Raw genomic sequence first — 11,571 nt, 5'->3', positions numbered from 1 at the left:
AACTGTGTCAAGTGCGTCTGCATTGAAAAACCATTCTCTTGAACAAAAATAAACAAAAATGTTGAAATAAAGAAAAAAAAAACAACGAAGAAGAGATTATGGAAAGAGGAGCAATAAAGATGGCACTTAGAAGGCTAAAATGGAGAAAGAAGAGACTTTATTTATGGCTTCAACTAGAGAAACTTGGCTTAACATCAGAATTAGAATAATTGGTCAGGTAATTTATGTTAAATTTTTGAATTATTAGTAATCAAAACAATTAGTTGTATATTAAATTAATAGTGTTGTTGTTAGTAATTAATATTATTGCTAATATTAAAAAGATAAAAAAGGAGAAGGCTAAGAATGAGAAATTAAGAAGCTAGTGAAGTTGATATTCAGACATCCAAGATGCAGGTGCAAGTGGTAAATGAAGTTGAAGAGAAAAAAGTATCAACTCAATTGAATATTTTGTGTATTATGTGTGTCCGCATGTGTGTTTTTTATTTGGTACAAAAAATATGAGTTTATGTGACTTATATTATGTTTTTGTTTTTTCATTTATGCTTGTAATGTTATTTGTTTTATAAGCTTAAACTTGTTGCACTGATAAATTTGTTCCATTCCTGAAAAATTATTGTTTACTTATTTTATAAATAAAATAAATTTTTTATTAAAATTTTCGTATATTATAACACACAAAAAAAAGTCACTTTTGTTCTTCAGTTTAATAAAAGTGATTTATCCATTTTTCAGAAAGAAAGAGTCACTCATAGCATATACATGGAAGGAAGATTGCTCTATCGTAAGGTATCAATACATTTTCTTTTTCTTTTCTTTTTCCAATAGTGTGCATTAGATGGCAAAACATACAAATATTAAAATAAAATTTTAAAATAGTAAAAAGGGAGACGAAAGGAGATGTGAGGATTGAGCAACATTATACTTTTTTTTTAAAATTTTTGAAAGAGTAATTTGATCAATGAAATAGACTCCAAATAGTTTTTGTTTTTTCCGATCTTCCGTTCAATGAAAAAAAAACATAGGTTTTACTATTTTAATTGTTTCAAATTTGAAAATGTTTAAAGGTTGCTTCTGTAGAGAATAGTGATATATGATAATTATTTATTTTCATCTATATCTTAACAACTAAGATTTGATCTGTTGGCAAGAAATAATGTTTTTTTAGTAAAAATAAAAATTTTAAATATTTAATGATTATTTTATATTTACTCTTGAAATTTAATTATTATTTGATAAAAATCTAATGATGATCATGTGGGTCTTTATCTTTAATTGAAGTGGTTTATCCAATTTTTTTTTTTTAAAAAAAATCTATCGTATCTCTTTAATTTTAAATATATATATCTTTAATTATATATATATATATATATATATATATATACATTGAAGCATCTTTAGAAAAGAACCCACAAAATATATATTACCAACTCTACTAATAAATAAATAAATAATAATTTTTTTTAGAAAAAAATAAAACAAAATAAAAAACAAAACCATGTAATCAAAGAAAGCATGGATCATAACATACCCAACTCCTTTAGAAGAACAAAAATCTTAAAAGTTGTACTTAGGATTCGGCTCATATCCTAGATTTGTAACTCAGCAGATGATTGGGGCATTTTCTGTAAGTATTGATTTCCTTCACAAGGAACCATTGCTGTAAATCAAATGAATAGTTAGTAAATCCAGCACGTAAATGTATCATCATTTAATTTAAAAACCCACTGTTTATATATCATGATGAGACTCTTGTGTAAACTTGGGACTCAAGAAAAAATAGAGGTTCATTAAAAAAAGAATTATTTAAAAAAAAATCAGGAGGAATCTAAAGAGAAATATGTCCTCCTTTGCTTATAGTAAAGGCATATGTAAAGGCACTTGTCCCCTTTGCTGTCACTATAGAATGGCTTGAGGACTTGTTTTATATATTAAACTAAAAAAAGTGAAAAAAAAAGAAAAAAAATAGTGAGGAGAGGATTATGGAAAGAGAGGGCAATGTAGATGGAAGTAAGAAGACTGAAATGGAGAAAGAAAGGGCTTCAACTAAAGAAGCTTGTCTTCTTAAGATGAGGGCTAGAGTACTTAGCCAGGTAATTTATTTATCTTAATTTTTGAATTATTTGTTAAGATAATGATGTTTATTTTAGTTTGGTTAGGATATTTTTGATTTAAATATTTAAGTTATTTATGTGTTGATTAAAACTCAAATTAGTAGAGATTATCTTTTTAGAATTTTGTCTTTATAAAAGCTTCAATGAATATGAATAAAGTGTGCAGTTTTTCTCATCTCTTCTCTTAAGTTATCAGTGGTATCAGAGCCAGGTTCTTCAACAAAAGGAGAGTTTTTTTATAGTGAAGAAATTCACAATGTCTGCAGACAACTTTGTGCAACCATCTATTCCACGTTTTGATAGTCACTACGATCATTGGAGCATGTTGATGAAAAATTTATTAAAATCCAAGGAGTATTGGAATATTGTTGAATTCGGAGTGGTAAAACCGGATGTTGGAGTGGTACCTAGCGGATGGAACTTGAGGCATCAAAGTTGAAGACTTGAAGACGAAGAATTACTTATTTCAGGCCATTGATAGATCTATTTTGGAGACGATTCTTTGCAAAAAAAAACCTCCAAGGGTATATGGGATTCGATGAAAAGAAAATATCAAGGCTCATTAAGGGTGAAGCGTGCACAACTTCAAGTCTTGAGAATGGATTTTGAAAATCTACAGATGAAGGATGAAGAATCTGTTAACAACTATTTTGCAAGAACCATGGGATTGGCCAATAATATGCGATTTCATGGGGAGAAGATGGATGATGTCACTATTGTTGAAAAGATAGATCTTTGACAACAAAATTTAACTACATAGTTTGCTCAATTCAAGAATCAAAAGACATAGATGCACTCTCAATTGATGAACTTCAAAGCTCTTTATTAGTTCAGCGAACGAAGATCAACTCGTAATTTTTATCTCGAAGAGCAAAGCTTTTGAAAGTCTCTACAACCAACAACTTTTTAATATTACGAGGTAGAGGTCGAGGTGGAAGTAGAGGAAGAGGAAGAGCAGATAGATGGGAGGTTCATGTATGGCAATGAAATCATCGATGATGGCTATCTACAAAGTAAAGGAAGAGGACTGAGGTCAACAGTTTGATAAATCTAAAATTGAGTGTTTTAGATGTCATCGATTTGGTCATTACCGTTCTGAATGTTATACCAAGCTACCTAATGACAAATACAAAGGATAAAAGTCAAATTTTGCAGAAAATAAAAAGCGGAGACTTTGCTAATGGCAATTCAAGATATTCAGAAATCTCACAAGTTTTCCTTTTCCACCTTTGCGTTTCACCTTGAATGCTCCAACAGTTTGGAAAAGCAAAGCAAGCTGTTAAAGGTTTAGAGTTTAAGGGCTTAAGTTTATAGAGTTCAGGGTGTTTTCTGTTTAGCATTTGGAATTTAGGATTTTAAACTTTGGGTATAGAATTTTATTTTAAATTTAAGATTTTAGTGTTTGAAATTTAATATTTTAAAATTTTTAAAATTTTAAAATTTTAAAATTCATATAATTTAAATTTAGAATTTACGTTAAAAACAAAGAAATAAAACGATATGGATATGCGATTTGAAAAATATATGTTTAACAAACCTAGTATGTAAATAATCGTAATAGGTTAGTGTTAGCTATGAGTTTAAATTTTACAAGTTTATATTTTTTTTATAAGCTTGCGATCTAGAGCAATCTAAAGAGAAATGTGTTCTCCTTCACTTACTGTAAGTGAAGAAGAGATCATAGAAAAATGGGGAAGACTGAAATGGAGAAAGAAGGAGATTCATTCATGGTTTCAGCTAAAGAAGCTTGGCTTAACATGAGGGCTAGAATAATTGGCTAGGTAATTTATCTTAATTTTTGAATTATTAATATTCAAAACAATTAATTGTATATTAAATTTAATGTTGTTGTTGTTGTTATTAATTACTATTATTGTTAATATTAAAAAGATACAATAAGTGAAGACTCAGATTGAGAAAGCAGCAAGTGAAAGCAGACAACCAAGACACAGGTGCAAGCGCCGGATGAAGCTGAAAAGCAAAAGAAGCAACTCAATGGTGCGCATTAGATGGAAAATATATGAGTATTGAAAAAAATGAAAACAACTCAATGGTGAGCATTAGATGGAAAATATATTAATATTAAAAAATGAACAAAAAAAAAGGGTAGAAGAGAAATGGATAAATATTTTACAAGATTAAAAACATACGAAATGAGATGAGATAATTGAGTGACATTATACTTGTTTTTATTTTAAAAGAATAATTCGGCTCAAAATATAAGCACCAAATAGTAAAAAATTTAATGATTGAATTTGTATTAGCACTGCGGACCAAATAATCCCATAGATTTATCACCAATAATTCAAATAAATTTTGGTAAGGGATATATAATAATATATATAGAGAGAGAGAGAGTCATGTTTGAAGTTTGAACTATGTCAAGTGGGTCTGCATTGAAAAATCATTCTCTTGAACGAAGATAAACAGAAAATAATGCATTGTTTTGTGACCGGATGGAATGGTTTACTTACAAACAAAATGGTTGAACTAGTTAGCATATACATTGAGTCTCACTTGGGCAGTGACTTCAGGGTGAAGCTTAAGCTCTGCTATATATTCTCCTGTTTCACGAATCTCTGGGAGTGAAATAATTCTCTTATCGACATCCCTGAAAGTTAAAAAAAAAAAAAAAACATGCACAAGAAAAAATCAAACAGAAGATAAATATAGATTGATGAATTCTTCATGTATCACACTAGCTAGTCCACTTGGATGTAAAATAAGGAACAAACCTTTGCAATTGTGCCTTGATTATATCAACAAGATCTTGTGCAGTAACACTGCAGAAAAGGTATAATTTTTTATATGAAGCAAGCTTGTAAAAACATTGTTTGTGCATAGAGAAACTCACGTTCCGAAGATTAGTTTTCCTTTTCCACCTTTGCGTTTCACCTTGAATGCTCCAACAGTTTGGAAAAGCAAAGCAAGCTGCTCAGCCTCTTCTCTCACCTGGTTCCATAGCAAACATAGGCAACAACTCAAAAATTACAAGCAAATCCATGCACGACAGATCATGGGATATAGAAAGGCTTGTTGATAAAGTAAAGTATGTGTAAAGATTAGATTAAATATTAGGCTACGGAAGAGAGAGTCGAAAAGATTATGCAAGAGTGCCTTCCGGAATGTATCATGTTTAATATTCATAACACATAATGCATGACAAGGCGCAATGTATTAGCAACATATATGATAAGACATAGAAAGGGTAGTGATAAAGTTAAGTGTTTATAGGTAAAGATTGAGTCAAAGGCTGCACCAGTACAAGTTCACAGATTATCAAGCATGCTCATATTTATATAGTAAGAAACAGGGTGTGTGTTTGGATTGAACAGAAAAACAGAGAAAAGGGTAAACAAATGTAAACCAATATCAGGGAAAGGTAATAACTTTGATCATTTTGTTGTCTTCATTCAAACAAATACAAGACAACAAATTTTTTATGCTGATTCATTAGATTTCTTTCATTTCAAGAATTAAAACACATTTATAAAAAATACTCAAAGATGATCCTCACCCTCTTTTTCTCAGCCTCAATTCTCTCCTCTTCAACCCTCATTTCCCTGGAAAAGATGCAAGGAAGCACAACTTCAATAACTAATTAAACAAAAAAAAAACCTTTTTTTTATTATTTTTGTATTCTTCTTCTTTGTTGCATTTTGATTCACATTTCATTTTTGCCTTTCTGATGCATCATTAAAAAAATAAAAAAAATAATAAAAAGGGTAAGAACTAAGAAGAGATATGCACTTGAGGAGAAGGGGGGTGACGAGTTGGGCCTTGCCAAGTGGGAAGAGATAGTTGCGGAAGAAGCCAGCCTTCACCTCAAGAAGCTGCCCCTTCTTCCCAAGCTCGGAGACGTCCTCTTTCAGTATAATCTACTCGGATTCAAGGGATAACTAATCAAAACCCTAGAGATCATAGAAGAGGGAAGGGATTAAGAGTACCTTGCGGGTCTTCTTGGCCTTCTTCTGGGCAACAATCATCGGCATGGATGACCGATCGTGGAAGGTCGGCCATGAACGGGAGGAGGAGCTCCATGAGAGTGAGGGCGAAGAAGCTGTTGCCATTGTTGTGGCTCCCTCTCACTCTCCCTTTCCCTCCTTCCTTATCTTAATCTTTTGGGCTTACGAGCTTTTGACCTTTTGGCCCACTGAAAATATATAAACATGGGCCTCTCAATAGATGGGCTTTAATCATTCACCGTCCATCTTGTCTTGCGATCAGCGCTGTGATCAAAGCAATTGCGATATATTAAAACAATTAAATATATAAATAGCATATCAAGGTCAACAATAATATATTAATATGCTCTTAAAAGTTTTTCAATTAATTTTTTGAAAAATAATTTATGTAACATAAAAGTGAAAATTTATATGTTTTTTTTTTATAAATAAGATAACACAAACTCTAACTTTTTTTCCTATGCACTGCATCTTAAAAATAAAACGCATTGTTATCAATAATAGAATAGAAAACTTAAATAAAAAAATATTTCAATTTCATAGTTTTGTTCAGTTAGGACAAATACAAACATATAAGACTTTTTGACAATACTATCACTTTGTGAATAATAAAATAATTATGGCCCATTAGACACTCACCAATGATTTCTAGTGAACGTTCTTTTAAATTTTTGATCACGTCTCCCTCAAACTTAGAGATCGATGCTACTCTGTAGATAGATAATCTCTACAAAATTACAACATCATTTCTATTGAATAATAATAATAATAATAATAATAATAATAAGTTGCCATTCGATACCAAACTGGGAAAACGAGAAGCAGGTACTAGCTAGCTAATCAAAGTCTGAAAGTCATTGTTTAATTATACCTATCTTCTTTGACAAGTGTTTATTAGGCATGCAAAATTAGGTGAAAATAAATAAATTTAAGAATATTAGGAAATCCAATGAATATTCTTTGACAACACATACCTCAATGTCTTCAAGATCAATGGCCGGCCCCAAATCAACTTACAAGCAGGTCAAGACAAACCTTTCATCGGACCCAACGATGCAACCCAACCACTTTATAAGACCGTACCATCACCTCCCTCGATTCTTATTCAAATCCACTGCTAACGAGCATGGCAGGTAACGAATCTGAACTTTTCCCCCAACTGGACCACGATAAGCGCAGTGGCTTCTGCAGGCAAACCGGAACGTACCACTCTCTCCACCGACTTCCCCTCGATCCAAACCCTAGTGAGGTCTCCAATGTCGCCGCTTTCGTCCTATCCAACCTTCTCGACGTCGCCGGCGAGAAGCCGGCGTTCATCGACGCCGCCACCGGCTATGTTCTCACCTACTACCATCTTCGCCGCTCCGTCCTTTCCCTCGCCACCGCGCTCCGATCCCTCGGTCTCCGTCCCGGAAACACTGTCCTCCTCCTCTCTCCCAACTCCATTATCTATCCGGTGGTGACCCTTGGCATTCTCGTCACAGGTGCCGCCGTCTCCCCCGCGAACCCTGTCAACACCCCCGCCGAGATCGAGAAGCAAGCCCTCGATTCCGGCGCCGTGCTCGCCATCTCCGCCCCCGATCTCGCCCACAAGCTCGCCTCCCTCTCGATCCCCATCCTCCTCACCACCCGATCACCGTCCGACGAGTCGGCACTCTCCGCGGAGGAGCTGATCGAGGGCGCCGATCCGGAGGAGGTAACCTCGCCGTCGACGGCGTCCGATGTGGCGGTGCTGCTCTACTCTTCGGGTACGACAGGGGCAAGCAAGGGAGTGAAGCTAACGCACGCGAATCTCATCGCGACGCTTAAACTGCTGAAATGGACGGTGGATGTGAGCTCGGCGAGAGACGATGTTTATCTAGGGTTCCTCCCAATGTTCCACGTGTACGGCCTGGCTTTCTTCGCGCTAGGGTTACCGAGCGTGGGGACGACGACGGTGGTGATGAGCCGATTCGAGCTCCAGGCAATGATGGAGGCGGTGGAGCGGTTCAAGATCAGCAACATTCCCGCAGTGCCGCCGGTGCTGGTTGCGATGTTGAAGAACGATGGTGAGATCAAGCTCGATCTATCAAACTTGCGGAGGATAATCACCGGGGCGGCCGCGCTGGCGCCAGCGACGGGAAGAGAGTTTAGGAGGAGGTTCCCGTGGGTGGAGTTGAGGCAGGGGTACGGGTTGACGGAGAGCAGCGGCGCGGCGACGTACTTCGCGGCGTCGGAGGAGGCGAAGAAGAGGGAGGAGGCGGTGGGGAGGCTGTTGCCGTGGTTTGAAGCTAGGGTTGTTGACGTGGCGAGCGGGAAGACTGTGGGCCCCGGCGAAGAGGGGGAACTATGGCTCAAGGGCCCCACAGTGATGGCTGGGTATCTAGGGAATGACGTGGCAACCTCTGAGACGTTGGATAGAGATGGATGGTTGAGGACCGGAGATCTCGTGTTCATCGATGAAGATGGGTTCGTCTACATTGTTGATCGGATTAAGGAGCTCATTAAGCATAATGGTTACCAGGTTCTGTGATTTAATTAAATATAAATATCTAATTTTATTTTGTTAATTGATTATTTAAATTGATTAATTTGTTAATTAGGTGGCTCCTGCGGAGTTGGAAGCTGTGCTTGTGAGACATCCGGATATACTTGATGCTGCAGTGGTTCCGTAAGTTTATTATTAATATTAAATATATTAATACATTGTTGTCAGGATTCTTATTTATACAAGGAAAAACTAAAATAAAGTAAATCATTGATATTATTATTGTAACAATTAAGATATTATTTTTTAGAATGGAGGATGAGGAATCTGGACAGATACCAGTGGCTTTTGTGGTGAAATTAGCTGGAAGTGAACTTACAAGTGAGGATGTGATTCAATTTGTGGCTGGTCAGGTAAAATAGAAGATCAGACACAGACCTTTTTTTAAAAAAAAAAAAGGGTTGAATATTTGAATGGGATGTTTTTCATATATATATATATAATATATATTAGATTTTATTGTAGGTGGCTCCATACAAAAAGATAAGAAGGGTTGGATTCATCAATGCCATACCACGTTCCATGGCCGGCAAAATTCTCAGAAAGCAGTTGGTTGCTCTTATCAAACAAGCACCTCACTCCAAGCTTTAGTATTGAATTTTTCTTTTTATCCTCATTCCTATTACCTTAATCTTATACATACATACATATATATATATATATATATGCAGTTTAACAAATTAATAAGTTTTTCTTGAAGGAAAAAAAGAAAAGGAAAGAAAAGATAATAATTTATTAACATGTCTTGAAACAAAAACAAGAGCAAACGAAAAGCAAATACAAACAAACAGCAGCAGCAGCAGCGTACAAAGAAACACTTGAAAAACAACAAAAAAAAAGAAAGAGAGAGCTTTAACAGTGGGCATGCAACGCTCTCAGTATTCAGTGGTGGATAGCTGCTCATGAGTGTGAGAAATGAAGAACAACTCATAAACAAGCCCAGCAAGTCCACCACCAATCAACGGCCCAGCCCAATAAACCCAGTGATCATCCCAAGCCCAGCTAACCAATGCCGGCCCAAAAGATACCGCCGGATTCATCGACGCGCCGTCAAACGCTCCTCCGACGAGAATATTCGCTCCGACGATGAATCCGATCGCGATCGGCGCGATTGTTCCCAAACTCCCCTTCTTCGGATCGATGGCGGTGGCGTAGACGGTGTACACGAGGCCGAAGGTCATCACGATCTCAAGAACTAGGGCTTCGATGGCGTTGATGCCGGAGAGACCAAAGGATCCGGTGGCGAGACCGCCGGTGGAGAAGATGAGGAGAAGACAAGCGAGGGTGGAGCCGAGGAGTTGGGCGATCCAGTAGAGAAGCCCACGGACGAGGGTGATGTTACCGCCGATGAAAGCGCCGAAGGTCACCGCTGGGTTGACGTGGCCGCCGGAGATGTTCGCGCCGACGGAGACGGCGACGAAGAGCCCGAATGCGTGGGCTATCGCGGCGGATATCAGCCCCGCTGGCGTCGCTGCTCCCCCTCCGGTCAGCTTGCCTTTTCATTCAAATTTTCAAAAATTAATATTATTTTTTTTTTAAAAAAAAGAAACTTTATATATATATATAATATTATTTTTCAAAAAAAATATATTATGGTCATTTATTTTTTGAGGCTATATGTTACGCAAATAAAAAAAGGGAATAAATAAATTTATACAAAATTTAAAACTACATATTTCTTATGAGTTTTGTGATAATATTAGAGTGAATTTTTTTAAGAAAAACCCTAAATATTTTGTTTTATTTTTTAAAATAATAAAGTAGTTTAATGATGGCCACACAGTCTGAAATCTGAATCTATGACCCTATGTACAAATTTTTATTATTTTTTTTAATAATAAAAGACAAATGTTTTTTTTATGAATATAAAGCAGATCTAAAAGCCCGATCTGAGAGCTGGGATGTACAGATGATATGTAAAAGTATAAAAAAATCCCGGATAAGCGATGAATAAACGATCTGAAAGCAGATGAGTTAGAGGAGAAAATTTGAGCCCGTGATCTCCCCACATCTAACTTTTAAAAATTAGAAAGCAACCTCTAAAAATCTAAAAACTTTCACAACTATTCCAATAAATTATAAATCAAAATTCTCTACTATTTAACACCAGATAAATTTATATTTTACTTTTTTTTGAGAAAAAAAGAGTTGAGTAGTGAAGAGATGCATACTGAATGCCATGCCAGAGCCTTGGCCAGCGAACACAAAGATAAAAGTGCAAATGAACTCAGCCAGAGCCGCTTTCAACGCACTCGGGTGCGTTGCCTCCGCCGTTGATCCAATCGCGATCCTCGAGATCGGCATTTTCCCTCAATCTCAACCTCTCTTCTTCTTCCCCTCTTTCCTTTCCTTATGAGATCTCTCTCGCTGCCATTACTCATCTTTATATATATATATATATATATATATATTCCAATCTCTAGTGGACATCATCCTTTCTTTTATTAAATTTCAAAAACTTAAAACTCACATAAATTTTTTTAATTTTTTAAATTATTATTACAGCTCAGCATTTGCCTCCAAAATTTTGTACGGCTGACACGTGTAATGGTCGGTTTGCAGACATAGATAATGGTCTTTGTTTCTCTTCTCTGATATGACAATGTCTGGTTGGCTTTATCTTCTAGTCTTATTTGCACTTAATTAACCCCTAATTAACATTGGATTAGTGTTTTTAATTATTTTCTCTTAAACTATATATATGCTTTCGTAAGGTTATCTTATCTCTAGCTTTAGTCTATTATTATTATTATTTGTTTTAGATTAATTAATCAGAGTTGGATTAGGAGGAATGCAATTATTGAGGGGTTTAAGTGATGTTTAGTGATGAAGCCGGTGGTATTCCATTGTATATTGCCTCCCCTGCTAAACTACTAACATTACTCTAATAATAATGTTCATTAGAATTTTCTAATTTAATATATATATATATATATATTAATTAGAAAAGCATACGACTGAAAAG

At 35.5% G+C, this 11,571-nt stretch overlaps 3 protein-coding genes across 4 annotated transcripts; 1 reads left to right on the top strand and 2 right to left on the bottom strand.

Annotated features, from left to right (window-relative positions):
- Positions 1 to 3,994: 3,994 nt before the first annotated feature.
- Positions 3,995 to 6,225, bottom strand: LOC120272625 (50S ribosomal protein L9, chloroplastic-like). 2 transcript variants are annotated; one of them, XM_039279495.1, is made up of 7 exons: positions 6,062 to 6,225; positions 5,865 to 5,992; positions 5,632 to 5,677; positions 4,969 to 5,066; positions 4,850 to 4,897; positions 4,589 to 4,725; positions 3,995 to 4,085 (listed from the first exon to the last, which is right to left on the bottom strand). In XM_039279495.1, exons 1-6 carry the CDS (start codon positions 6,182 to 6,184, stop codon positions 4,605 to 4,607), a joined length of 564 nt encoding a protein of 187 aa, XP_039135429.1. In that variant the 5' UTR covers positions 6,185 to 6,225; the 3' UTR covers positions 3,995 to 4,085; positions 4,589 to 4,604. The 2 variants fall into 2 exon arrangements, with proteins under 2 accessions (XP_039135429.1, XP_039135428.1); XM_039279494.1 differs by lacking the exon at positions 3,995 to 4,085 and having other exon boundaries at positions 4,484 to 4,725.
- An 863-nt stretch (positions 6,226 to 7,088) lies between these two features.
- Positions 7,089 to 9,277, top strand: LOC120272623 (4-coumarate--CoA ligase-like 5). Its single transcript, XM_039279493.1, has 4 exons — positions 7,089 to 8,582; positions 8,662 to 8,729; positions 8,857 to 8,959; positions 9,072 to 9,277. The coding sequence occupies exons 1-4, from the start codon at positions 7,206 to 7,208 to the stop codon at positions 9,195 to 9,197; spliced, it is 1,674 nt and encodes a 557-aa protein (XP_039135427.1). The 5' UTR covers positions 7,089 to 7,205; the 3' UTR covers positions 9,198 to 9,277.
- Positions 9,278 to 9,352: 75 nt separating this feature from the next.
- On the bottom strand, positions 9,353 to 10,979 carry LOC120271879 (probable aquaporin TIP1-1). The gene is made up of 2 exons (XM_039278559.1): positions 10,778 to 10,979; positions 9,353 to 10,101 (listed from the first exon to the last, which is right to left on the bottom strand). Exons 1-2 carry the CDS (start codon positions 10,908 to 10,910, stop codon positions 9,482 to 9,484), a joined length of 753 nt encoding a protein of 250 aa, XP_039134493.1. The 5' UTR covers positions 10,911 to 10,979; the 3' UTR covers positions 9,353 to 9,481.
- Positions 10,980 to 11,571: the final 592 nt, after the last annotated feature.

The sequence above is a fragment of the Dioscorea cayenensis genome, chromosome 11, assembly GCF_009730915.1.
Source record: "Dioscorea cayenensis subsp. rotundata cultivar TDr96_F1 chromosome 11, TDr96_F1_v2_PseudoChromosome.rev07_lg8_w22 25.fasta, whole genome shotgun sequence".
In the NCBI taxonomy this organism is placed as follows: domain Eukaryota; kingdom Viridiplantae; phylum Streptophyta; class Magnoliopsida; order Dioscoreales; family Dioscoreaceae; genus Dioscorea; species Dioscorea cayenensis.
The sequence above is the reverse complement of the archived record's forward strand: the minus strand, read 5'-3'. Positions and strand labels throughout refer to the sequence as shown.

What these genes read in the sequence shown, in the direction of transcription:
- LOC120272623 (XM_039279493.1), top strand. Translation starts at nt 7,206, where the DNA reads ATGGCAGGTAACGAATCTGAACTTTTCCCCCAACTGGACCACGATAAG. An exon ending in TTAAGCATAATGGTTACCAG is followed by an intron (nt 8,583 to 8,661) that starts GTTCTGTGATTT and finishes TTTGTTAATTAG; the next exon opens with GTGGCTCCTGCGGAGTTGGA. An exon ending in CTTGATGCTGCAGTGGTTCC is followed by an intron (nt 8,730 to 8,856) that starts GTAAGTTTATTA and finishes ATTATTTTTTAG; the next exon opens with AATGGAGGATGAGGAATCTG.
- LOC120272625 (XM_039279495.1), bottom strand. Translation starts at nt 6,184, where the DNA reads ATGGCAACAGCTTCTTCGCCCTCACTCTCATGGAGCTCCTCCTCCCGT. An exon ending in AGGCCAAGAAGACCCGCAAG is followed by an intron (nt 5,993 to 6,061) that starts GTACTCTTAATC and finishes GAATCCGAGTAG; the next exon opens with ATTATACTGAAAGAGGACGT. An exon ending in GTCACCCCCCTTCTCCTCAA is followed by an intron (nt 5,678 to 5,864) that starts GTGCATATCTCT and finishes CATCTTTTCCAG; the next exon opens with GGAAATGAGGGTTGAAGAGG.
- LOC120271879 (XM_039278559.1), bottom strand. Translation starts at nt 10,910, where the DNA reads ATGCCGATCTCGAGGATCGCGATTGGATCAACGGCGGAGGCAACGCAC. An exon ending in AGGCTCTGGCATGGCATTCA is followed by an intron (nt 10,102 to 10,777) that starts GTATGCATCTCT and finishes TTGAATGAAAAG; the next exon opens with GCAAGCTGACCGGAGGGGGA.